The sequence below is a fragment of the Syngnathus floridae genome, chromosome 20 (assembly GCF_059516105.1).
Source record: "Syngnathus floridae isolate MCC-2025c chromosome 20, RoL_Sflo_1.0, whole genome shotgun sequence".
Lineage (NCBI taxonomy): Eukaryota > Metazoa > Chordata > Actinopteri > Syngnathiformes > Syngnathidae > Syngnathus > Syngnathus floridae.
Window position 1 is genome coordinate 8,587,486 of NC_142432.1, and position 26,983 is coordinate 8,614,468.

The 26,983-nt window shown below is 45.1% G+C and overlaps 2 protein-coding genes and 1 long non-coding RNA gene across 3 annotated transcripts; 2 read left to right on the forward strand and 1 right to left on the reverse strand.

The window, feature by feature from the left end:
• Positions 1-3,457: 3,457 nt before the first annotated feature.
• LOC148381210 (uncharacterized) lies at positions 3,458-6,152 on the forward strand. Its single transcript, XR_015854726.1, has 6 exons — positions 3,458-3,803; positions 3,952-3,992; positions 4,987-5,052; positions 5,175-5,256; positions 5,327-5,488; positions 6,016-6,152. It is a non-coding gene; the product is annotated as an uncharacterized LOC148381210 (long non-coding RNA).
• gdap1 (ganglioside induced differentiation associated protein 1) lies at positions 4,365-6,841 on the reverse strand. Its single transcript, XM_088363526.1, has 6 exons — positions 6,660-6,841; positions 5,966-6,158; positions 5,309-5,482; positions 5,146-5,240; positions 4,971-5,085; positions 4,365-4,907 (listed from the first exon to the last, which is right to left on the reverse strand). The coding sequence occupies exons 1-6, from the start codon at positions 6,789-6,791 to the stop codon at positions 4,537-4,539; spliced, it is 1,080 nt and encodes a 359-aa protein (XP_088219652.1). The 5' UTR covers positions 6,792-6,841; the 3' UTR covers positions 4,365-4,536.
• Positions 6,842-7,593: 752 nt separating this feature from the next.
• Positions 7,594-26,646, forward strand: jph1a (junctophilin 1a). Its single transcript, XM_088363912.1, has 7 exons — positions 7,594-7,711; positions 7,891-8,339; positions 9,590-10,358; positions 17,169-17,287; positions 21,042-21,766; positions 21,910-21,998; positions 22,065-26,646. The coding sequence occupies exons 2-6, from the start codon at positions 7,961-7,963 to the stop codon at positions 21,988-21,990; spliced, it is 2,073 nt and encodes a 690-aa protein (XP_088220038.1). The 5' UTR covers positions 7,594-7,711; positions 7,891-7,960; the 3' UTR covers positions 21,991-21,998; positions 22,065-26,646.
• Positions 26,647-26,983: the final 337 nt, after the last annotated feature.

The window sequence follows — 26,983 nt, forward strand, 5'->3', positions numbered from 1 at the left end:
TGTCGGTTAGTCCTCTTGTTGTTTTGTTAAGTCATGTCAGTTTGCCGAGTCTGTTAGTTTGTTTTGCTGAATAAACCCTGGTTCAAGCTGCATTTGGTCACCCTGCTCTATCCGATCCGTGACATAGTGATCCGACCACTACAGCGACCAGCGCTTGGACCTCCCTCCACCATCAGCTCCCACTGCGACGCCCGATCCACGTCCGTTATCCGAGCATGTTCCAGCGCCATGGGCTTTACGGCCGCCATCGGACTTCGCTCCCGCGACGCCGGACCCTCGGCCGCCATCGGAGTACTTCTGGCACCAGCGGCTCTGTGGCCGCCGTCGGACTTCACTCATGCGACGCCGGACCCGCGGCCGCCATCGGAGTGCCTCCTGGCGCCATCAGACTCGCGGCCGCCATTGGGCTCCACTCCAGCGTCGCAGGACCCGCGGGCGTCGCCAGACTTCAAGCCAGCTGCGCTGGACCCGCGACCGTCGCCAAACTTCGATCGAGCTGCGCACAGCCCCTCCTTCCGAATGCCGCTGATTGCGGTCTGGACTTCCAAACGCCGCCGATTGCGGCTCTGACTTTTTGTATGCCGCCGATTGGGGTTTGTGTCCCTAGAGTTGCCGCCGATCGCGGTTCGTGTTCCAGAGTTGCCGCTGATTGCGGTTCCTGTTCCAGAGTTGCCGCTGATTGCGGTTCCTGTTCCAGAGTTGCCGCCGATTGCGGTTCGTGTTCCAGAGTTGCCGCCGATTGCGGTTCGTGTTCCAGAGTTACCGCCGATTTCGGTTCGTGTTCCAGAGTTGCCGTCGATTGCGGTTCGTGTCCCCAGAGTTGCCGCTGATTGCGGTTCGTGTCCCTAGAGTTGCCGCCGATTGTGGTTCGTGTCCCTAGAGTTGCCGCCGATTGCGGTTCGTGTCCCTAGTGTTGCCGCCGACTGCGGTTCGTGTCCGTAGAGTTGCCGCCGACTGCGGTTAAGACTTTGCCATTTGCCCTGGTGTTTTCTATAATGAACACCATGTTCAAACATAAGGGTGTCCATGTGTGCACTTGGCACCAGGACACCCAAAGGCCGCAGTTCGATGATCGACTTTGTAGTCGTGTCATCGGATTTGCGGCCGCATGTTTTGGACACTCAGGCGAAGAGAGGGGCGGAGCTGTCAACTGATCACCACCTGGTGGTAGGTTGGCTCCGATGGTGGGGGATGATGCCGGTCCGACCTGGCAGACCCAAACGCTCTGTGAGGGTCTGCTGGGAACGTCTGGCAGAATCCCCTGTCAGGAAGAGCTTCAACTCCCACCTCCGGCAGAGCTTTTCCCACGTCCGGGGGAGGCGGGGGACATTGAGTCCGAGTGGACCATGTTCCGCGCCTCCATTATTGAGGTGTCCGACCAGAGCTGTGGCCGTAAGGTCGTTGGTGCCTGTCGTGGCGGCAATCCCCGAACCCGCTGGTGGACACCGGCGGTAAGGGATGCCGTCAAGCTGAAGAAGGAGTCCTATCGGGCCATTTTGGCCTGCGAGACTCCGGAGGCAGCTGACAGGTACCGGATGGCCAAGCGGAACGCGGCTTCGGCGGTTGCTGAGGCAAAAACCCGGGCGTGGGAGGAGTTTGGCGAGACCATGGAGAATGACTTCCGGACAGCTTCGAGGAAATTCTGGTCCACCATCCGGCGTCTCAGGAGGGGAAAGCACTGCAACGTCAAAACTGTTTACAGTGGGGATGGCGTGCTGCTGACCTCGACTCGAGACGTCGTGAGTCGGTGGGGAGGATACTTCGAAGACCTCCTCAATTCCACCTACACACCTTCCATTGAGGAAGCAGGGCCTGGAGACTCTGAGGCAGACTCTCCAGTCTCTGGGGTCGAAGTCACTGAGGTAGTTAAAAAACTCCTCGGTGGCAAGGCCCCGGGGGTTGATGAGATCCGCCCGGAGTTCTTAAAGGCTCTGGATGTTGTGGGGCTGTCATGGATGACACGCCTCTACAACATTGCGTGGACATCGGGGACGGTGCCTCTGGATTGGCAGACTGGGGTGGTGGTTCCCCTCTTTAGGAAGGGGGACCGGAGGGTGTGTTCCAATTACAGGTGAATCACACTCCTCAGCCTCCCTGGTAAGGTGCTGGAGAGGCGGGTCCGTCGGGAGGTCGAACCTGGGATTCAGGAGGAGCATTGTGGCTTTCGTCCTGGCCGTGGAACAGTGGACCAGCTCTACACCCTCGGCAGGATCCTCGAGGGTGCATGGGAGTTCACCCAACCATTCCACGTGTTTTGTGGACTTGGAGAAGGCGTTCGACCGTGTCCCTCGGGAGGTTCTGTGGAGGGTGCTTCGGGAGTACGGGGTGCCGAGCCAACTGATAAGGGCGGTTCGGTCTCTGTATCACCAATGCAAGAGTTTGGTCTGCATTTCCAGCAGTAAGTCGGATTCGTTCCCAGTGAGGGTTGGACCTCGCCAAGGCTGCACTTTGTCACCGATTCTGTTCATAATATTTATGGACAAAATTTCTAGGCGCAGCCGAGGCGCTGAGGGGGTCCGGTTTGGGGACCTCAGCATCGCGTCTCTGCTTTTTGCAGACGACGTGGTGCTGTTGGCTATTTCAGGCTGTGATCTCCAGCTCTCACTGGAGCGGTTCGCAGCCGAGTGTGAAGCGGTCGGGATGAGGGTCAGCACCTCCAAATCTGAGTCCATGGTCCTCTTTCGGAAAAGGGTGGAATGCTCTCTCCGGATCGGGGATGAGATCCTGCCCCAAGTGGAGGAGTTCAAGTATCTTGGGGTCTTGTTCACGAGTGAGGGGAGGATGGAGCGCGAAATCGAGAGGCGGATCGGTGCAGCGTTGGCAGTAATGCGGACTCTGTACCGGTCTGTTGTGGTAAAGAGAGAGCTGAGCCAAAAGGCAAAGCACTCAATTTACCGGTCGATTTACGCTCCTACCCTCACCTATGGTCACGAGCTATGGGTCGTGACCGAAAGAACGAGATCCTGGATACAAGCGGCCGAAATGAGTTTTCTCCGCAGGATGTCCGGGCTCTCCCTTAGAGATAGGGTGAGAAGCTCGGTCATCCGGGAGAGACTCGGAGTAGAGTCGCTACTCCTCCACGTTGAGAGGAGCCAGATGAGGTGGCTCAGGCATCTCATCAGGATGCCTCCTGGACGCCACCCTGGGGAGGTGTTCCGGGCATGTCCCACCAGTTGGAGACCCCGGGGACGACCCAGGATGTGCTGGCTCTCAGCTGGCCTGGGAACGCCTTGGGATCCCCCAGGATGAGCTGGATGAAGTGGGTGGGGAGAGGGAAGTCTGGGAGTCCCTCCTAAAGCTGCTGCCCCCGCGACCCTACCCCAGATAAGCGGAAGAAGATGGATGGATGGATGGATGGATGGATGGACGGACGGACGGACGCCGGGAGCCGTCCCTTCTGGGGGGCTACTGTCACGTCTCGCCCCCACCCGTTCCACTACGTGTCTGTTGTCATGGTTTTTGTCTGTGTGCTCACTCCTCCCCTCCTGTGTGCCCATGATTATTTTGATTATTCTCACCTGGCTCTTGTTACCTGTCGTGTATATAAGTCCTGTCTGCCCCTCACGCCCCGTCGGGTCATTGTTGTTGTCTTGATGTCTTTTTGGTTCCTGTTGTCTTAATGTCTTCACGTCCTTTGTTTCGCGTCCCTGTCGGTTTGTTGTTTTGTTAAGTCATGACAGTTTGCCGAGTCTACTAGTTTGTTTTGCTGGGCCAAGCTGCATTTGGTCGCCCTGCTCTATCCGTTCCATGACACTTTCCAATTTTCTTTGACAAAGATTGATGGTTTAAGAGCTGTGTTTCATGTAAGAAACTAAGAGCAGGCAGGTTTTAAGACAAACTGTACCCACACCTGCTACAGCTCCCCTTGCACATTGAAATAAGCTTCCATTTTCTGTTTATTTACTCAACATTGGTATTTACTCAAGCTGTTGTCTCATTCTTTACCCACAGATTTACCCCAGGCCAAGTTTCCCAGTTCTTCATAAATTTGGGTGAGCATGTATAAACATTCAGATGGCACTTTGCTTGAGGCTGTTTTTTATGTACAGTATTCCATTATTTATGACATTAACCTTCACAAACCTACTCAGGTTTTTATTTCCTATGTATTGCAAAGAAAATTCTGTAAGTCGTCATCTGTATTTATTTTAAAATGATATTGTCCATGCGCAAATTATTTAGGTCGTCAACATTTTTTTTTCTTCTAAAACTTCAACGTCAAAGCTAGATGAGAAAACACTGCTCCTTTATGGATTCACATATACATGCATATCATTTGTTGCTCTTGCAAAGGCAGCATGTGCGTCTCAATTTCTTCCTCCAGAGATATTTTCGCTGATTCTGATTGACAGTAAGAGAGAAAATAATAATAATAAGTGATTTTATTTTTTAATCCAAGTTGTGCTGGGATTAAATTTACAACATGGTTAAAATTAATTTAGAGTACAACTTGTTAACGGAACAGTTTTAAATATTATTTCACAGATAAATACGATTTGACTTTGAACTATGCAAGATTTGTGACATCCCTTAAATTCAGCTCCAGCTTCCCCAAATGGGCAGAGTCAACCTCCTCCTCATGTAAAGAAAGGCCAGGTATGTGGCGCCGCCCAAAAGGCTGATCAACAGTGTGGTGCCGGCAATAACTGGCGCGTTCTTGCGGGCCACGCGAAAGGCCACCGGAAGCACAGCCGAGATCAGGATGTTGTTGACGTGGCCCAGGACTCTCCTGAAGGCCGGCCGCTCCAGCACCCGCTCGTAGTAGGCCTCCAAATTGGCGCGACTGCCGTTGCCCCAGTAGCGGCGGGACAGGCCCAGAAACCTTAGGCGGTGCAGGGTGACGGCCAGCGAGACGTCGGCCATGCTGAAGAACTGGCCGCACAGCCACGATGGTTGACTGTTTTCCTCTGCGAACCAAAATTCACCTTTACAATAACTCCCTTGAAGGTTGTATCCCACTCATGTTCTACCTGGTGTTTCTTCCAGCCTCCTCTGCAGCTCCGTCTCAACTTGATCCATCACGTTCTCCAGTTCATCCAGAAGCTTCTTCAGGTACTTCATGTTGTCGTGGTCAAACAACTTGGACTGCACACAGTCATACTCAGTCAGTCATATTGAAAAGATCTGATGACTTTTTCGACTCACCTTCAAGCGCCTCTGTTTCGCTATGTAAGCATCTTTCAGCTCCGGGTTCTCTTCTGCCAGTTTCTTCAGCTCGGACTCTGTGTTCAGGATTTGCGCTGTAAAAAAAAAAAAGTAGGACCAACTTTGTATTGAATCCTTTTTAAAAGCATATCAGGCATCTTACTTCGGATGCTTGTTGCAGCATAAGCCGGTATGTGGGAGTCGACGGTGATCTCAGGGTGGAGGATGCAGCCGTGCGTGTAGGCGTCCATCTGGAGCGAGTCCAGCAGCTCTCTGTAGTGCTGCACTCTGTGGTAGTATGTGCTTCCCTCTTCTGGTATCAGCCTGGGAGTGACCTCTGCAGGTGAGGAGTTGGAAATGCTATTTAAAGCCACTCGAGGATTTATTTGATGTTCAAGTACACGCTTTAAAATTAATTTAATTGAGTGGCAGTAAGGGGAAGGAGTGTGCTAGTACATGACAGATAACATAAGCAAAGCAGTATGTTAGATGGTTCCATGCTTACCAGATTTTTTTTCCTTCACTTAAGTCTTCAGGATAATGCTATCATGTGTGGGTACATGCCAAAAGGAAATGGTTGAGAAATTAACAAATGTAACTCAAACTGAAAGGGGACATATTATGGATTTTAAAAAAACATATTATTATTGTTTTGTTGCTTTCAGCGAGGCAAACCTTACTATAATAAATTGATCAATTGAGGTATTTTGCATAGATGCATAATATGTCTCCTTTAACAAACATGAAATCAACAGAAATGATGAAAAAGGGAAAAAGTGCAACCCTGCAGTTAATTTTATGAATCTGCCTGTGATCTTACCATCAGTAAAATTGTGCTCAAGGTAGTCCATGATTTGTGTGGGGTCGCAGATGACGTTGTCCCCATGAACCAGAACGGGCACCTCGCCAATCGGATTGAGACGCATGAACCAAGGCTCATTGTGCTCGCTGAGTGGTAAACTAACGTCATACTCTTCACAACGCAAACCTTTCTCTGCGATGGCCAGACGCAACTGGGGGGGGGGGGGGGGAGACATTTCCATATTTTTAAGACATCTAATGAAATCTGCAGTACCCAAAGTTTCTTGCACACAAATCTGTTATGGACTCGAACAGGGCTTTGGGAAAAAATGAAAAGCCTATTTTGAGAAATGAACACAAAATAAAAAGTCCTCAGACCTTCAAACATGGAGAAAAAATAAAGTCATCAGAAAACTTTCTTACGGTCGTACACATACCTGAAAAAAAAGTACAATAACAAAGTACTGTGTGTCGTTACTCACACCGCTCAAAATTGTAAACATTGTCGTTTACAATTATTAATATTTTTTTCCCTATTAATAACACAAAAAGGCAATAATGCTACCAACAACGCTGCTGCAACGTTACGATCAAACACATTGAGTAGCAAAACACGAGTGCAAGCGCGGTGACAGTGAGTAAAACCCCACAGGGGCGTGTACCCCAATCGGGATCTGTCCGCGGGCGCCTGGTGCTGAAAAGGGACGGCTTACCTTCTGTGAATTGAATGACTGCGTCCAGTGGTAAAGGGTTAACTTGTTTGCTTTGGCGACAGCGTCGCCTGAATTTCTCTCCACAAGAGCCGCGTTGTCATCTTGGCGTCGCGAGCTGTTTTCATCCTCCATTTTTACGCTTTGAGGGGCACGGGGGACGAGTGAGGAGAAGCAGGCGACAATGCGCAGCTTGACTCAAGACACTTTCTGCTGGCAGGGAGTGTTACTACACCAATCTGAAGGGTTTTTACGGCAACAATTATTTTAATTTTATTTGAATGGTTACATAATATAAATACATGCTAGAATACTATACTGACATTCAGTGATTACACGGCTAAATTTAATTTGTATTTGTGCAGTACAGAAAAATTTGTATGATAAGTTGGGTTTTAGTGCCTATTCGAGTCAGTATATAACATGAGTAGTATATGGGCAGCACAATTGAAAAAACGTTAGTCACATGCAAATCAATCTACTGGTACCCTGAATTGTCCCACTAGTGAGGACAAAGCGTGCTGAACTGTACTTGTTGTAGAGAGCAAGTACCTACGATGCAATTCATACATATGACAGCAGGTGTCGCTGTTAACAACCTACATTCAGGTGACGTACTGGAAGCTGCAATGAATTCGTATTTTTAAAGAACTCGTTCACATTTATTTAAAAAAAAACATTTAGCTGTATATATAATACATTATACCATCACCCATCATATATAGCCATCACATTTGAACGCAGTCAGTTGAATTTAGTTTTTAAGGATATTAATTGGAAAAGCAAATTCCAAGAACTGTGCACATGGCCTGGATATGGTTTTGATATATTATTGTATAACATTTAAGTCAATCTTAGTGGAGGAGGGAGTGATGCATCCGTGATGAGCCTGAGAGGAGGAGTGGGCGGGATCTTGGCGGTGACGTGGCGTGTGATTGGCCGGGTGACTCTCTCCAGCAGGGGTATCTCTCTCTCCTCCCTCGCTCCCTCGGTGGCCAGTGGGCGTGAGGGGGGAGACCAGCCACACTCAACGAACAAGCCGGTGCGCGGATCCGGTAAATGACGCTCACCTTCCATACCTTTACACTTCCGATGCCTATTTAAAACAAAAATCTCTGTCTCTAAATATATGTATGATGAGCGCACGCAAGAGGGAGGCTCATCCCATCGTCATCATCATCCTCATCCATCTCATCTTCACCACTACTCTCTCTCCCATTTTCTCCTCCACCAGTCAACCTCTCCCATTGGTCCTGGACGCCCCTGCCTCGGTCGTGCCGTTTCCCCCCCAGCTTTGCATCTGAATGACGGGCGGAAGGTTCGACTTCGACGACGGCGGCACTTACTGCGGGGGTTGGGAGGATGGCAAAGCCCACGGACACGGCATCTGCACCGGACCCAAGGGCCAGGGCGAGTACGCGGGCTCTTGGTCGCACGGCTTCGAGATAGTCGGCGTGTACACCTGGCCCAGTGGGAACACCTACAAGGGCTACTGGTCGCAAGGCAAGAGGCATGGGCTCGGCGTGGAGAATAAAGGCAAGTGGATCTACCGCGGGGAGTGGAGTCACGGCTTCAAGGGGCGCTACGGCGTCCGGCAGAGCCACAACACGCCTGCGAGATACGACGGCACCTGGAGCAACGGGCTCCAAGATGGATATGGCATTGAAACCTACGGCGATGGAGGTGAGGCAACATGTTGCGTGAACGAGCACCAATGTGGAGATGATTCTGCATTGCACTTCAACACAACAATTGACAGCGCACCAATTGACAGCTTGAAGCGTGTGTGTGTGTGTGGGGGGGGGGGGGGGGGGGGGGGGGGACATTCTGCAGTTGGGAATATTGTTCAGGGACTGATTCCGTTTTTATTAAGTCCCCCGTAGATTTTACTATCAGGAAAAAAATATGATGCAATACATCCATCAATCCGGTTCAGTGCTTGGGTTGAGCTCATTCGGGTCATGAGTGGGCAGAAGCCAATCCTAACCTACTTTAGCAAGACATTTTGGACAATTAAACACAACTAGTGTCCAGCATGGTAGTTTATTATTAACACCCTCCTCCGTGAGAGTGGTCAACAATCGTTTACTACCTTAAATTATTTCTTTTAACTGAGGAAGGGCAAACTTTTTCAGAGTTTTTTGGACTGATCCAGAATTTGCCCTTGTGAGCACCCACATCACAATGGGAAGCCATATGTTGCAGAATGATAGCACCCTTGAGACAGTGATAGTTCTGTGAGGGGCGGAGCTTAGGGAAGTCAGCTGATCCAAGAGGATCTAGAGAACATCTGGCCGTCTGACCCTGCAGCATCCTGATCGCTTGATCTGCCGGGTCACCCAAATGAACCTCAGCGCAGCCTCAGCCTCTTAATCTCTCTTAAATTCCAGTCCCGACCAGTAGATCGCTTTCTCCTCTGAAAGGGAACATTATGGATTATTGCGTTGTATTTGTCAGCGAGTTCTAGATCGGCAAGCTTTTTTATTATTATTAGGGATCGGGTTTTTAATATGACGCTGGGGAGGAGCCACTCGTCGCCCATTGGGCTGAGCAACACCAAACGCGCATAATGAAACATCCCCGTCATTGTGACTCATAGCTTCTCCTTGTGGTCGGAGATGCAAACTGTGCCGACTGTCAGTGGGGGAGTTACGGGCGCCTGAAAATAACTGCGGAGCTCAGTCATTCACATCTCCGAGTGATCCTCACTATCTTTGTTTGAGGAAGAAAATATTACAGTTAATCAATATAGGTGTGACTAATAATGTGACCGCCACCACTTACCCAACAGGAAGAGATTCGGGATTTCAAAAATGAAACATTTGTACAAATAAAGGCCTCCCTTCAAAAATTCATAATAATAGGAGCTGGTGTCATGTTAGATGCAGTTTGATTATGCAAGTGTATGGCTCCTTACAGAATCTTCTCCTCAGGTACCTATCAAGGCCAGTGGATGGGTGGCATGCGCCACGGCTATGGCGTGCGCCAAAGCGTTCCTTATGGGATGGCGACTGTCATCCGCTCGCCTTTACGTACCTCCATGGCTTCCCTGCGCTCAGAGCAAAGCAACGGCACCGTGCTTCAAGACCTCTCCTCCCCAGCTGACACCCCCACGAGCAATCGCGGCGGCTTTGTGCTCAACTTCCACTCGGACAGCGAGGTAGTGACGGGCAAGAAGAAGGGCCTCTTCCGCCGGGGTTCCCTCTTCGGGAGCCTCCGGCAGTTGCGCAAGTCCGACTCGCGGACCTCCATCTCCAGCAAGCGCAGCTCGGCACGCAGCGACGCCACCATGAGCCGCATCAGCTCCAGCGACGCCAACTCCACCATTTCCATCGGCGACAGCGAGCTGCCAGACGAGGACCTTCTCTTGGAGGACAACGTAGACGCCACCACCACCGAGACCTACATGGGCGAATGGAAGAACGACAAGCGCAATGGATTTGGCGTTTCCGAGAGATCCAACGGGATGAAGTACGAGGGCGAGTGGCTAAACAACAAACGCCACGGCTACGGCTGCACGATTTTCCCAGATGGCACCAAAGAAGAAGGGAAGTACAAAAACAACGTGCTGGTGCGTGGAATACGGAAGCAGCTGATTCCTCTCAAGAACCCCAAAACCAAAGAGAAGGTGGATCGGGCGGTGGAGGGGGCCCAGAGAGCGGCAGCCATCGCCAGGAGTAAAGTGGAAATAGCAGCTTCCAGGTAGAGTATTATTCTTTTTCTCGTCCGTGTGTGTTATGTTGGCCCTTTTGTGTAGCCACACTGTTCATCCCTTTCTATTCTCTACCCATATCTTTCATTCCCAGTGTGCGTACGGTCCAGTCGTATCCACAATTGTGCCATTGGCCTCAGTGTTGCTCCGATGTGGCATATGTGCTTTAACAGGTGGATGAGATATGATATTTTCATTTAAAATAAAACCCCCACTGGGACACGGCTCGATGTACACAAATAGCATTACATTGACATCCGTTTCCGGCACCGCATTGCGCTGTTAACTCAATCAGTGCAACCTGAATCGTCTTTCATTGGACAGATTTTGATTAGCCTGTAAAAAAACAACCAAAGACACGTATTGAAAACCGCTTCGAATCATCACCACTAATATTTACTTTGATATACTAAAAACCGGAAAGGCTCATTTATTTATTTATTTAATTTTATTTTTATTATCCAAAAGTAATCAATTCACACTCATATACAGTTAAGAATTTAAAAAAATATAACTCCAAAATTGCTTACTGTTCCATTATTTGAGTCTTTTCAAGATATAGAGTAAATAACGGTGTTTAAAAACAAAATCCTCAAGTAGCCGCCTCAGTCATTCTTTGCGAGTGTAATTCCACTTTGATGAGTTCAGGGAGACATTATTCTACAGATTTCAGGGATATAAGATGGGGGTTACATAACTTAGATTTCACATGCTTAATATTCCCAAACCTTCCACCAGTGAGGACTTTTGGGATGATGTCTCGAGTAGGACCATCAGAATAGACCAAATAAAAAAAAAAAAAACGTTGTACATTTGAATAACAATGTCAAGCAGAAACAGACGCACGACTTGATGCATGGCGCCAACATGGCAACAGTAGCAAGGCTTGGATCTGATGCTAAATGTTTATGGCGGCTAGCAAGCGAGCTCCCTTTGTAGTTGAGCGATTGATCCAATTACCGAGCATGTGCGGCGGCGGCTGCAAAGCTCAATACAAGCTTCTGTTGTTGTTTTGTTTTACGACCTTGTTGTTTTAGTTACCGTCGTTCGAGAAGGAGCTTGCAGGCCTGAGGAGGAAAATTAAAAAAAAGACAGCTAGTGACAGACTGCGATGCTGTAAGCAGGTTATGTAAGACTCATTATACACAGCATGGCAAATGATGCACTCGTATTGATCTGGTTTTGGTCATGTGACCCTGTGAGCGTCACAGTAACTTTGTGGATGGGGGGGTTCTCTTTTCAGAAAAATGTTACGGGTGTGAGGCCAAGCTCTTCTTGTCAAGTATATCCAAGGAGATGAGAAAAAATATATATAAAAGAAAAAAAAAAAAAAGGCTGCTCAGGTTACATGTGGTCCATCACTCTCTCCTTTCTGAAACAGGATGTGCATCCATTTGATTGCACGGCAGCTTGGTAAAAGGTTAACCAGCAGCTCAGTTCTCCGGCGCACGGGCGATATTTATATAAGGTTTATTTTCAACACCAAGTGCTCGAGCAAAGGTTAGATTGCTGCAAAGAATGTTGCGCGATATAAATTTTACTACTACCAAGGAGGTTGTGAATGCGAGTCTACACATTTGTTTTTTTTTAAATAGGTTACATAAATTAGCACAACTGTATGACACAAAAAACAAATTTTATGCTTCATGTGTAGCATTAATTTATTGTGATTGCACACCAACAGGAATGATTTTTAAATGGCAATTAAATAAAAAAAAATACAAAAACTAACATAAAAATAAAACAAAATATTAAAATATTGAAAACTGTTTAATTCCAGCCATACAAAAACTAACATAAAAATAAAACAAAATATTAAAATATTGAAAACTGTTTAATTCCAGCCATACACATTTAGTGAGTGCAGAAGAATCTTTTTATTAAACAATTAATGAAATATGTTTGTACAACAGGTAAATAAAAGAAAATTTAAATGTTATTTTACAAGTAAAAAGCTTTGCTGTGTACTGGAACACGTCAACGATGGGGGATGACTGTGCTGGTCAAATAACCGTTTTAACGTACTGTGTCAAGTCTGTTTCCAATCTTACACATGCACACACATACACACGCGCACACGCACACGCACACGCACACGCACACACACACACACACACACACACACACAACCTTGCAGCGTGTGTCAGCACAGTGTGTACTGACTAAATAAGGCAAAGGCATCAGTTGACTTATCAGCAGCAGCCAGGAATATATACACCACTGATATAGCAGGCCACCCTCTCTCTCTCTCTCTCTCTCTCTCTCTCTCTCTCTCTCTCTCTCTCTCTCTCTCTCTCTCTCTCTCTCTCTCTCTCTCTCTCTCGCTCTCTCTCTCTCTGTCATCTCTCCAAAATGTGATGTACACTAAGTATGTACAAATACTTCGGAGCTGGAATATGAAACAATGAAGCTCTCCTTTGTCGCCGCCTCTATACTTAACCGTGCACACTAAGGAGTTACCTTCTGATTCTGTTCAAGCAGCGCTAACTTCCTCAGCTTCAAATAAGAATGATGCCATCATGGAGTGCATTTTCTTCCCTAAATTTGGTTAAAATGTGATTGGCAAGAATTTTGTATTTCTTCATCTAATTAAGTAATGAATGTATTCACTGTACATATTGTATTGAATGAACTCAAAGTTTGTTTCAATTTCAAACTGAAATAAAATTGTTAAAATGGGCTTTCCCACATTTCATAACATAATTTAACCTAATTTAGCCCGACCCCCCAAAAAGTCATTTATAATCAAATTTGTCATAAACAATGCAATAAAATTGACAATAGTTTCGCCCCTCCCTTTTTTTTGTAGCCCTATCTAAAAGATGTGGCCAAGCTGTCCACTATTTTCTGTCAAAGCTTGAGTCCAGGAAGACCGTTCGGCTGGGTGGAAAGTGACAGTGATTGGATTGGCTTTCACCAACATGCCATTACACTGAGTGACTGTAGCTGCTGAATGGTCATCAGATAGTTCTGAGGGAATACTCAACCAGCCTCACAGGGGGATAATTAAAGGGGTTCAAGAGGGTTATAAACCATTGTATAATATTCCCTTGAAATTCCCCACGTGGCTCTTTCCTCTAAATTTTTCACCAGCTTTGATTGACGGCTTCCCTCCTTTCTGGTTTTTTTTTTCCACTGAGGACAAAACGGGAAGTTATGTTTTGTTATCAGTCTACTGATAACTACTGGTTGACATGACATTTACCTTGAGGAAAATCAAGAAATTATATTTCTCAATTCTTTTCTCAGCCTCAAGCATCTGTGACCTTGATTGTTTTGCTTTTTTGCACCTCGCTCGAATTTTTCTGCAAGCTCCGGATTTCAACACGGCCTGCCAATTACGATTGGCCGGCTCGTACGCCGTGGCCCCAGATGTTGTTGGATTGGATTATGGAGTTATCACTCCTCTTGCTCTTTCACAGTATTGCTTTTTCAGAGGGCTTCGTGCAGCCCCTTTTGTGATCACACACACGCAGCTTGCGCTCAAGTCCGTGTGTGTGTGCGTGTGCATGCACTGACCATGATTAAAATGTTCTTTAAAGTGAAGCCGTTGCCTGGCAATGTGACCTTTACTCCTCCGAGCAATATATCTTAACAAGGTGCACTCAGTGGAGTGGCACTTGTTCAAATATCGAAAATCAACGCTTGTGTGCGAAGGTAGTGCACAAGCGTAGACATAGAGTAAGGCTGTTGCGTGGGTTTTGTTCATTTGCAAATTCATTAATACACACCAGATGCCTGGTTGGACCGCTTGCTCGAGTGGTTGCCATGGATACCCCATCACTGTTGTCATTGTTGTTGGCCAATGGCCATTTGGTGATTTGGTTTGTTGTAAGTAACCTGGAGGAGGAATCCAGTTTGAAGAGTTGATCTCAGGTTACTTAAAGTTAAAAATATTCAAATAAATTCAGTGACGCTAGACCCCCCCCCCCTCCCCACCATTTGTGTGGTGTCATTAGCAGCATCAGCTGTGCTCATTTTTCACCAACCGCGTTGACACAAAAAGCAATGAGAATCTGCACAGCTACCCCCCCTCACGAAAATCATCTCAGCCGGGAGATGCGGTGTCGCCTTCTCAACAACCCCCGCCGGGATCAGGTGCTTGTTTGCGAGCCTGCAACATGTGCCCACGCGCCACGCAAATACACGCGTCACACTTGACAGACGTCTTTACTCAGTGCGCATCAACAATCATAAATCTGCCATACAATACAGTACAACTTTATTTATATAGTGCGCTTCACAAACCAGCCAATAATACATTTCAAACACAAATTAATACATATTTTGAATATTAAAATACAGGACATGACCAGTCAGCAGAAGGGCGATATGTGGCAAAGAAAATGAGATGGGAGTGGGAGGGTGTACAACTGTGTCAGCATGTGTGTGAAAAGGAGCATCTTCACATAGACCACAGTCCAGCCGATGAGTGATGGACTGAAGCTTAGTGACATGCACACTCATTGGGGCCACTTAAATATTTATGGAGGAATGCTCTGAGCAAGGACTGAAATGTAAGCGTGGAGTAAATTTAGAAATGCTCAGTGGGAGCGGGTGGGAGCGGGTGGGAGCGGGTGGGAGCGGGTGGGAGCGGGTGGGAGAGGGTGGGAGAGGGTGGACCGGGCGTGTGTGTTGAATCCTGCCCATTAATTTGAGCTGCTTTATGTCTACTGAATTCAAAATATATTTAAAAAATATATATTTCTTTTGTTTTTAATCTGGGCTTGGTGTTTTTCAGTGTTTCTATAGACACCTGTTTAAAAAAATACAGTTAGTAAACCAACTACCTATAATAATACAATATAAAATATAAATAATACATAATATACAAAATGTTTATTATTTTTTAATTACTTTTGAATTCCAAATGTTTAAAAAAAATCAATATGACATATAGAGTAGACTTCTTAATTTTCCATGGTGTTGCTATGCAACCAAATGGATGAACGTGTTTTTTTTTTTTTTTTTTCTTTTTTCAAACACATCCATAATGGGCTACTAAGCATTGCCAGGGATGCAACGTCACTATGTATACTCTCCCAAGCATTCATGTTTTCTCACCTTCCGATTCACTCTGCTCCACTGTGACTCCCATCTCTCTCTGCCCGTCACATCCCACCCACAGACATCCCGTCTGCGCCGCTTCCGGGACTTGCTAAGCGCTCTTACCTAAAGGGAACTGTTACAATCCTTTATGGCTCTATCACAGCACATTGCCGCCTGCTCTTATACAGGCTCACATTTCACAAATAGACACACTGCACACTCAGACAGCGCTAAATTCTTTGTGAATGTATTTTTACGTTTTTAACCGCAGCTGGTCAGCGGCAAGCTTCTGTCTGCAAATACGGCCTCAGTGTGTCCTTTGTGTGTGGGTCACGCAGCGACTTATTTCTGGGGAGGAAACCGAGCCGTTGGCATATGGCTCCTCATGCATTTTAATCAAGCGCTGCTCGCTAACAGGACATCCCTCAGTCTGAAATAAAGTCACCCGTCCGTCCATTAAGGTCACTCTGACCGAAAGATGGAAAGAAGGAGGGAGCTGTGTGTGGAAATTAAATGGCATATCTGTGTTGTTGTTGTTTATAGTTATAATAAATTGTTGGTGAATTATTCGGCCATGCATACATCTTTGGACAGTTTTGCGTTTGTGTTTTCTTTTAGCACATAAGCTAGCAGGCACAGGCACTAAACTTGAATCGATCCCAAGAGATAATAGTCTTCCGCTATTTGGGCAGTTTTGAGCTTGGCGATAATGCCGTAGACACGAGCCAGGTTGATGTGATGGTTTTAGCCTCAGGATTTGCAAACTCGCTTTTACTCTTGGCATTAGGATACTGTACTATTCTTTTTTTCCCCTCCTTGCATCAATGCCCACTGTGGGACATTTAGGAATTTGTCACATGCGTGGTACACGTTGCCGCACGCTGGATTACATTTGGTGCATCCATTCCATTTGGAAAAGATTTACCATATTTTCCGGACTATAAGGTGCACCGGACTATAAGGCGCACCTTCGATAAATGGCCCATTTTAAAACTTTGTCCATATATAAGGCGCACCGGACCATAAGGCGCTCCATTAATGCATTAATTTTCTGAGACAGTCCTGTATAGGGGCCGATCATTCGCACTGACATTCCACAAACCATTACCATTGTGAATGGATTTGTAAATGTGTAACTATATCCTTTACTATATCCTTTGCAGATAGGTTGATATTGCAAATGAGAATCTGTTGTCAATTGCACTACCAGAAAAGTTAAAAATTAAAATAATAACAAATTAACAATTTTATGAAAGTTGAATGAATTTTTTATTAGATATATTAAGTTTGTTTTATTGTTGTCATTGTTGTATGAATAAGAAGGGTGATATTGGTGTTTGTGACTGCAGTAAACAGGCCAGGTTGCATCATGTCAGATTTTTAATCCAAATCAAATCATTCTCCATTTTATCTTTTTTATTTCAACTTCAGACACAACTAATTACTTTATAATCACAAAATAATGATCCATAATCTTTTTGATTCATGATACATAGTCTTCAGCGGGCCACTTATGATTGATTTTATGACGCAATGCTTCGGGCCAGTTTAAATTTAGACGCGGGCCGCATTTGGCCCGTGGGCCGGAATTTGGTCCATATATAAGGTGCACCGGACTATAAGGCACACTGTTGGCTTTTCAGAAAATTTGAGGTTTTTAGGTGCGCCTTATAGTCCGGAAAATACGGTACTTGAAAAAATGATACTTTTTGAATAATCTGTATTGATGACAATGTTGTGTTTCCTTCTAGGACAGCCCATGCCAGGACTAAGAGCGAGGCGGCCGACCACGCCGCCATCTCTGCAGTACAAGATGCCGAAATCTCCAGGGCGGTTGCTAGGGAGCTCGCACCAAACTTCTACCAACCAGGTAACGGTTGAAAATATACTATGTACGCTTCAAAATATCTTTTTTCTTCATTCGGGGAGCACATAAGTGTCAACTTGTGTGTTCTGACACTGAACTGGCAAACAAGAAGCAATGAATGTACCACAATGTAGGGTTGTGTTCCCGCCAAAGACAAAGCTGAATTCTGCATTGAGGGGGTGGGGCTTATCTGTGCTCTAAAAGGCTCCTTCTCAACATCTAGGGGACAACTAGCTTTAAGTTTGGATGTGAAATGTTAAATATTTCTTTCTATACATCTGCTCACTCAATGACCCTTTGTATTATCGTTTTATCCATTTATGTTTGATATCGCTCATTAAACTAATAACATGATGTTGTTTACCAGAAGTGACCATTGAGTCTATATTGAGTCACTGTGCGTATGCCCGGCTGTAAGAAAACAAAGCCATTCATTACACAGCGCCTTCCTTCATAGCTGTGTGTTGTCTGATGTGTACCAGCGAGGCGTGTCTCCCTCCCTCCCGCTGCGAGGTATATATAGACCCATGAGCTTGCATGACCTTGGGCCTTTGCCAGAAGGCACCACAAAATAGTGAGTGACCAACGCATTGACTATGGTACTCATCTGAGCATGTGTCCCCCGCTAAGCCGCAGAGATGCTCCGCTCTGGCCGCAAAAACACCGCCCAGCCATTTGTTGTGTTGTGGAAACTGTCACCGACGTATCTACAAACCGGATACGGTTGAAGTTGGGAAATTGTGTAAAATGTAAATAAAACCAAAATACAATGATTTGAAAATCCTTCTCAACCCACATTCAATTGAATCCACTACAAAGACAACATATTTAATGTTCAAACTGATAAACTTAATTGTTTTTTGCCAAATAATGATTAACTTAGAATTTCATGGCTGCAACACGTCCAGTAGAAGTTGGGAAAGGTGGCAAAAAATACTGAGAAAGCTGAGAAAAGCTCATCAAACACGTATTTGGAACATCCCACATGTGATCAGGCTAATTGGGAACAGGTGGGTGCCATGATTGGTTATAAAAGGAGGCTCCCCAAACATGCTCAGTCATTCACAAGCAAGGATGGGATGAGGTTCTCCACTTAGTCCACAACTGCGTGAGAAAATAGTTGAACACTTTAAGAGCAACATTTCTCAAAGCAAAATTGCAAGGAATTCAGAGATTTCAACATCTACGGTCCATAATATTATCAAAAGGTTCAGAGAATCTGGTGAAATCACTGCACGTAAGCGCCACGGCCGGAAAGCAAGACTGAATGACCGTGACGTTCGATCCCTCAGACGGCACTGCATTAAAAACCGACATGAGTGTGTAAAGGATATTACCAAATGGGCTCAGGAAAACTTCAGAAAACCACTGTCAGTAAATACAGTTCATCACAACATCAGTAAGTGCGGGTTAAAACTCTACCATGCAAAGCAAAAGCCATTTATGAACAACATCCAGAAACGCCGCCGGGTTCTCTGGGCCCGAGCTCATGTAAAATGGACTGATGCACAATGGAAAAGTGTTTTGTGGTCTGATGAGTCCACTTTTCAAATTGTTTTTGGAAACACTGGACGTTGTGTCCTCCGGACCAAAGAGGAAGCGGACCATCCAGATTGTTATCAACGCAAAGTTCAAAAGCCAGCATCTGTGATGGTATGGGGGTGCATTAGTTCCCATGGCATGGGTGACTTACATTTCTGTGAAGGCAACATAAATGCTGAAAAGTGCATACAGATTTTGGAGCAACATATGCTGCCATCCAAGTGACGTCTTTTTCATGGACGCCGCTGCTTATTTCAGCAAGATAATGCCAAGCCACATTCTGCATGTGTTACAACAGCGCGGCTTCGAAGTAAAAGAGTCCAGGTTCTCCCCTGGCCCGCTTGCAGTCCAGAACTGTCTCCCATTGAAAATGTGTGGCGCATTATGAAGCGTAAAATACGACAGGGAAGACCCCGGACTGTTGAACAACTGAAGCGGTTCATCAAGCAAGAATGGGAAAGAATTCCACATGAGAAGCTAAGAGAATTAGTCGCCTCTCTTCCAAAACATTTATTGAGTGTTATTAAAAGGAAAGGTGTTGTAACGAAGTGGTAAACATGCCCTTTCCCAACTTCTACTGCACGTGTTGCAGCCATGAAATTCTAAGTTAATTATTATTTGAAAAATTAAATAAAGTTTATGAGTTTGAGCATTAAATATGTTGTCTTTGTAATGTATTCAATTGAATATATGTTGAAAAGGATTTTCAAATCATTGTATTTTGTTTTTATTTACATTTTACACAATTTCCCAACTTCAACCGAACCCGGTTTGTACAAGTCTATGTAGAAGGTGTCCTTGTCTTCGAACTCATTCAGAGTTCAGATGACGTCTATAGCCGTCATTGGCAGTGAATGAGTTAATGAGTTTGCTGTTGGTTCACTTTGTCCTTTGACTGCTTGTTTGAGTGCAAACACACTCCCCTATTTGTTCTGCTTATATGAAAACCACTTCAAAGCGAAGGAAGGTGCACGCTGGGCAAGCAAATAAAAGCCGGCGAATGTTGACTGCTCTTTCTTCAGCCGTGGTGTCATTGTCAGTTCATTTTAACTCAGGACAAGTTTTTGTGATTGCATTAAAGAGAATCAGTCTTTTCATATTTTATGGAGTTAGCTTGCAGTGGAAATGTCCCTCAGCTTTTTCATGCTCAATCCTCTTGGTAGCAACCAGGGCTCGAAACCCCTCGTTGTTTGTAATTGACATTTCAGACCCATAGCAGATTATCGCCCACATTGGCAGTGTTGACTTCAAAAGGGAAAATAGGGTCACAGGGAACAGAACCCTGACCTTTATGATTGGTTCACACACAGCACCTGGGTGGGGAGCAGTGAGGGTGGGCGTGAGTGCTCGTGGTGATGTTAATTGGGCTATATTTGTTGCCAACGTGTGTTTGCCGCCGTCTGATGGAGACATAGCTGGCATCCTTGTGTGCTCAAGCACACGCAGCCCCTCCCAGTCTCCTCCCCTTGCTGTAGCTGACGCTGCGCAGCTGTCCCTTCCTTCAGCTGGTCGGGGGGGGTTCGGGTCTCGCTCCACCTTGTTTGACCCAAGCATAAAGGCTGAAAGCTGATATAAGCAATCTATTGCCCCAAACAATAGTTTCTTATGCACCTATTTATCATTTTATTTTATTTTATTTTATTATTATTTATTTGACAGTGCATATATTAGTCAGGCAAAGTCGCATTGTCCATGTCCTGTAGTCACTTTAACGCCAGCTAATTGAAGCAAATGGACATCAACACAGTAGAGGAAGTGCAATTTTTCATACATGGTCGGTGGACATTTACATTCACTTTCTGAGTTTATTCAAGGATACATTGAAAGAAAAAAGCACGGTCTTTATGTGAAGGAAAGCACCACGCTGAAAAAAAAAGCCACATCCTTAATATTAAGACACTTTTATTTCAATGTAACAATGCTCAGCCACAGTTTGTGACTCACAGTTGAGGCAGGAGGAGTTAGATAAGAGGCCGCTGTTCTCTCAGTGTGAGATCTTGGACACCAGATAACTTTTTTTTTTTTTTTTTTTAAATAGAACTGGCATCTGTTCAAGGTTTGGTTATCTCCCAAGAAGTGAACTCTTCTGATTTGATGTTTTTTGCTGTGTTCCATTTAGCTTGCCAATGTGTGTGTGGGCAAAAACTGCTGACAATGAATGATGACCATTTTTTTTTGGATGATTATTGAGATGATCTGGATCACCTTTGTGCAGGGCCGGACTACGTGAAACAGCAGTTTAAAGAGCCCGTGGAGATTAAGGAGGTCCCCATTGTGAAGAAAGACGACTCACCGAGGGATTCCCCCCATTTTTACCGCAAGGGTACCACCCCTCCTCATTCGCCATTGAATAGTCCCGTGGGCTCCCTTCCCCACTCGCCTCACTCCAGCAAGAAGAAAGGCCATCTAGCCCACAGCTACAAAAGCAGCAAAGAGGAGCATCCTTCCCACAAAATAAGCAAGGAGGAGAAGCACGCTCATAAAAGCAACAAAGACGAACGTTCTAGCAGGAAGCCCAACAAAGAGGAGAGGGCTTCCGTCCCCGATGGTCCCAAAGTCGCTCCCGCGCTCATCGAGGCGCCCCCTAAACCTGCAAAACTTCAACAGCGGAGCCCTCCGCCCGACGCCACCGCCAATCCTCCTTCAGTCCCCGTCAATGGGCAGCTCCACACAGAGTACCACAGTTACTACGTCAAGCCCCCGGTAAGGGGCCCTCCACCCCCGGATCCAGAGGAGGACCCTGAGGAAGAGCCGAGCGCTCAGGCCCTGGCACGCCTGCCACCGCAACCCAGGTCTCTTAGTACCCCGACCCCAAAACCGGCCTCCGTACGGGACTGCAAGGGCGACCCCAAACTCAGGAAGCAAGATTCCCTAAAGCCAAAGAGCCTCGCAGACACAAAGAAAGCCAGCACGGAGATTGCGGAAAGCGCAGAGGAAACTGTGAGTACAGAAAAAAAAAAATCTTGTAGTCTTGCACAGTGTAGATTTTCAAATTTTCTTTACACTCTTTTCTATGTGACCCCACTAGTCAGTCACATGACCAAAACATCCAGTGAATAATCGAATTCCATATTGTTTTTCAGGGTCCTAACTCCATCCTGGTCGCTATGGTGATGCTGTTGAATATCGGCCTTGCAATTATATTTGTCCATTTTCTGACATGATAGTGCTCGTAAGTTTGTTTTGACGCCATATCACAGCCTCCAAAGATAACGAATAAAAAAGTTTCTGTTTGCAGTGAAAAAGACGGCAAGCTATGCAGTTGCATCGCCCACCTTGAAAAAAGAAAATGGCGCAGATGAGTCGCGGTGCCAGCCGGAGGTGTTTGGTTAACAGCGTAACACCGCAGAGAATCGGAAGGAAGGCGTCACTACCACCGACCTGTCACGGGCCTCGCGTGGACCACCCCTGCCAATTAGCACTCCTTTGGGCTTCTGGAAAATCTGAGGTGAAATGTTGTGTCTAGTGAGTTGTAATAAACCAATCAAACGTAGTGGAAGTCGTTTCAACCCGCTGCCGGCGCCGAGGCAAGGCAAGCGGAAGCCCCGAGGAGGCGGTGGCCTGACGGACTTTACTGCCGGGAGAAAGCAGGGCTGCACTTTTAGATGACGGAAGCAAACAGCTGCCTTTCTATTTTGCCATCGCCAGGAGGTGACGATGGCGGCGGGGCGGGAGTGAGGTGTGGCACAGTCGCAGTAGGAGCGTTTTTTTTTTTTTTTTTTTTTACTCGGGGGGTTGGGGAGTTCCCGCCGCTTTATACAACAGCAAGCTGGTCGGGCCGTGTTGCTAAGATGTCAGTGCTAGCACAGTCACTCGCCAGTCTTAGCGTTTTCAAAGCACTTCATGTTTGTCCAGCTCCATCCAGCACTACTCAGAACCCCCCCCCCAAGTTGCATGGTACTGTTTTGGCATTTTCTTTGCATTGTATTGTGTTTACTCTTTGTCTTTCTTGGGATAGTGGAAACCCTTTAATTTAATTTTTTTCAATTCCCACACCGATTGAGTTGTATTTTATTGTAAATGCAAGTGCAATATGTATTTTATTTTTCAAAAGAGTTTGGAGTATATTTTGCCAAAAATTAAACGATATCATTATTCCTAAAGTATAATTTAGCATAGAGGTGGGAAATCCATATCTTATCTCATTCAAAAGAACCTTTGATTCGATCTGGAGTTCCATTTAATAGATCATATTTAATTTAATAATTTTATACATACGTATATATACACTGCTCAAAAAAATTAAAGGAACAGTTTTTTGTCAGGGTATGGCAATAATTTAATTACACTTTTCTGATAAGGTTTTAGTCAGGTACGTGGTAGAGGGGGTTGTTAATCAGTTTTAGCTGCCTTGGTGTTGATGGAATTAACAACAGGCACGAGAGGGGCAACAATGAGATGGTCCGCAAAAAGGACTGGTTTTGCAGGTGGAGGCCATTTCAAGTTCCTCCCTCTTGATCTTTTTTAACTGTTTTTCCACAAGTGTTGGCTTTAGCAAGAGTCATTATCACGACTGGGAGCATGAAGCGATTTCTTAACCCTCTTGAAGTTGCGCAGATTGTCCAACTCCTCCAGGATGTCACATCCATGCGTGCTGTTGCAAGAAGATTTTATGTCTCCCAGTACAATCTCCAGAGCATGGAGGAGATTCCAGGAGACAGGCAGTTACTCTAGGAGAGCTTGACAGGGCCGTAGATGGTCCTCATCCCATCAGCAGGACCGATATCTGCTGCTTTGTGCAAGGAGGTTGAGCACTGCCCGAGCCCTACAGAATGACCTCCAGCAGGCTACTGGTGTGAATGTCTCCGCCCAAACAGTCAGAAACAGACTTCACGAGGGTGGCCTCAGGGCACGACGTCCTGTAGTGTGCCCTGTGCTCACTGCTCAGCACCTTGGAACTCGATTGGCATTTGCCATAGAACACCAGAATTGGCAAGTCCACCACTGGCGCCCTGTGCTTTTCACAGATGAGAGCAGGTTTACCTTGAGCAACTGTGACAGACATGAAAGGGTCTGGAGAAGCCAAGGAGAGCGCTATGCTGCCTGCAACATTATTCAGCATGACCGGTTCGGTGGTGGGTCAGTGATGGTCTGGGGAGGCATTTCCATGGAGGGACGAACAGACCTCTACAGGCTAGAGAACGGCAGTCTGACTGCCATTAGGTATTGGGATGAAATCCTTGCACTCATGGTCAGACCCTACGCTGGTGCAGTAGGTCCTGGGTTCCTCCTGATCCACGACAATGACCGGCCTCATGTGGCAAGAGTATGCAGACAGTATCTGGAGGATGAAGGAATTGACACAATTGAATGGCCCTCACAATCACCTGATTTAAACCCGATAGACCACCTCGGGGACATAATGTTTCAGTCCATCAGACGCCGCCAGGTTGCTCCTCAGACTTTACAGGAGCTCACTGGTGCCCTGAGACAGATCTGGGAGGACATCCCACAAGACACCCTCCGTCGTCTCATGAGGAGCATGCCGTGATGTTGTCAAGCATGCATACAAGCACGTGGGGGCCACACAAGATATTGAAAAGAATTTTGAGTTGCAGAAATTGAATTTAGGCAAAATGGACGAGCCTGCCACATCATTTTTTCACTTTGATTTTTGGGGTGTCTATATACTGAGCCCTCTGTAGGCTGAAAACTTTTATTTCCATCAAAAGATGTGGCATCCTTTCATTCTTGAGACATTGAACTGTCCATATCAGTATAGATATCCCCCCAAAAAATTTCACCATTGAAATCTGATGAGTTTTCGAAGTGGTATTTTAATTTTTTTGAGCAGTGTATATATATATATATATATATATATATATATATATATATATATATATATATATATATATATATATATATATATATATATATATATATATATATATATATATATATATATATACATATATTATTATTTATACATTATTAATGTAATTTAGCCTTCAGAAGACTGAAATGGGCCGATATAGGAATAACGTTACCTGCTCCTGATGTCGATTGACAGCTAGCAAAAGAAGTTTATTGACACTGCCTGTCGAGAGTTTTGTTAAGAATTTATTGTTATTTATTGAAATCCAAATCAAATGTTATGTATTGTAACACATGCCTACACGATACCATTGGGGAGGAGTTGGAATTATTCAGGTGTGCTGAAGTGGAACGATAGCTTTTAAAGTCTTTAACAGTACTACTGTTTACCTTTTTCAAAGAGAAGGATGTTGAGAGTCACCATCCTTGTCTTAATATTGCGCAGGATACTCGTGACTGCTGTCATCCGCTGAGTCATCATGTTTAAACTCTCCTCACAAGAACTGTCTATCGCCTCCGTTGCAGCAAAGGCATGACTTTCTTTGACTTTTTTTTTAATGGTTATTTTATAGTTTACTCTCATGAATAAAGATCAAAAGTTTTTTTGGTGTCTGCTAACACTGGTAATCACTAGACATGGGCGTTCCCTTCATCAACTTTTGGCAAAATCAACAGTGACTGAATTGATCAATTATTTTGGATTTTCTAAATAAATTTTATATTAGTTAGCATAAAACAACAGAACTGTATTATGCAATTTTTCACAGTTTCAAATCGTTTCTAGGTGTCTTTATAAAAGGGTTGACAATCTTCCATCACAATACACAAAGGAATACCGAATATTTGTCACCATGACATCACCGGGGCAGAGCTACGAGCTAGCGTCAAAGCAAGCAATTACTCTGTTGCTAACTTAGTGACTTTTACAACCTCCTTGTAATTTTTTTGTGGCGTTTTTAGGGACGTCTGAAGTCTCTGCTGCAAGAGATGTTCTTCATATAGTTAGCGTACGCTCATGTGTGCTAACACTGCAGCTCTGCTTACCTTTTTTTTTTTTCGGCTTTGACATGATAGTGCTTCCGTGAAGTCTGGTCGTTGCTTGACAATGGTGACTCTAGGTTAGGTGTAAACATTTTACATTATAATTTTTTTTTTACAAATTTACAAATTTTTCAATTTTACGGAGTAGACTTGAGGCAGCAAATTATTGTTATTGAATCAAAAGTGCCTCTGTTGCAGCCAGTAAGTAATTACAAAAGTAATGCACTGCATGTCCATGTATTAAGCGCCGCACAAGAATCAAATATTAATCGAATAATATGCCCATTCTGGTCATCATCAAAAAGGGCTTTAATATTGATTAGTTTTCATTGCTTCGAACCTTTAACAAAGTCTTAATCAATCCATACAGTTCATTACATTTGTAAAACTGTGACAGCACAACCATACAAAAACATCTAATGCGATGTATTCGAATTGAAATAATAGAAAAAATAGAAACAGGGTGAGTCAGCCAGCATCTTCTCAAACAGCACCGTTAATTTGTCTTTAGCTCCATGAAGACGAGAGTTTTGTGTGAATTGAACTGTTTTGGGGATTTTTTTTTTTTTTTAAATGCAACATTGCATCTTGGAGACATTTCTATATAGACAATCTATAATATTTCTAAGGATTTTTACCGAGCACAATACAAAATCTGGTATGAATGACGATAGGTATTTTTCTAACAATTTGCACACCTGTATTTCGACAGTGGCTATAACTTGTTTGTAATTGGGAACGTAATGCACATTATTCTAATGTTTGACGGTGAGATGGGGGAAAGAAAATCGACATTTCTAACCGTATGTATCGTTTGAGGACATGAAAGGCGGATAGATGTTTCCTTATGAGTATTTGGGGGGAAATGTTGGAAACTTTTGAGACCTCAAGGCTCATGATTTGTGCAAAGTCTTTGGCGATGACTTTGTGTATAACAATAAAAAATTTGATGCCTTGTTATGTGATTTTCTTGTCTGATAATCTATATATTTTGCATTTTATTAATGCGAAAATAAAATTATATTGATTAAAAAGGAGCATTTAGGGTCACACTGCAAAAAAGTTGTATTCACTTATTATTTATAATATGGTGCGTACCCTCCAAGCAATGAAAGCCCTCCTGTTGACCTTCTCATAATGAGGTCTCAAGGGAACCTGGAGCTTGTAATCAAAGTGTCTATGTCAGACTGTCGCATTCACAGCGCGAGAACAGGCAGGTGCCTGTTTTTCACTGAATGATTGAGATGTGTTGTGTTACATCCGCCTCCCTCATTTGCATGTGACTCACTTGTATTCCCACAT

Bases quoted from the DNA above. Each gene is read 5' to 3' on its own strand.
- gdap1 (XM_088363526.1), bottom strand. From the start codon at position 6,791: ATGGAGGATGAAAACAGCTCGCGACGCCAAGATGACAACGCGGCTCTT. The intron at 5,241-5,308 runs GTAAGATGCCTG...TTTTTTTTACAG, and splicing joins TGCTGCAACAAGCATCCGAA to CGCAAATCCTGAACACAGAG. The intron at 4,908-4,970 runs GTAGAACATGAG...TTTGGTTCGCAG, and splicing joins GAGGCTGGAAGAAACACCAG to AGGAAAACAGTCAACCATCG.
- jph1a (XM_088363912.1), top strand. From the start codon at position 7,961: ATGACGGGCGGAAGGTTCGACTTCGACGACGGCGGCACTTACTGCGGG. The intron at 8,340-9,589 runs GTGAGGCAACAT...TCTTCTCCTCAG, and splicing joins TGAAACCTACGGCGATGGAG to GTACCTATCAAGGCCAGTGG. The intron at 21,767-21,909 runs GTGAGTACAGAA...ATTGTTTTTCAG, and splicing joins CGGAAAGCGCAGAGGAAACT to GGTCCTAACTCCATCCTGGT.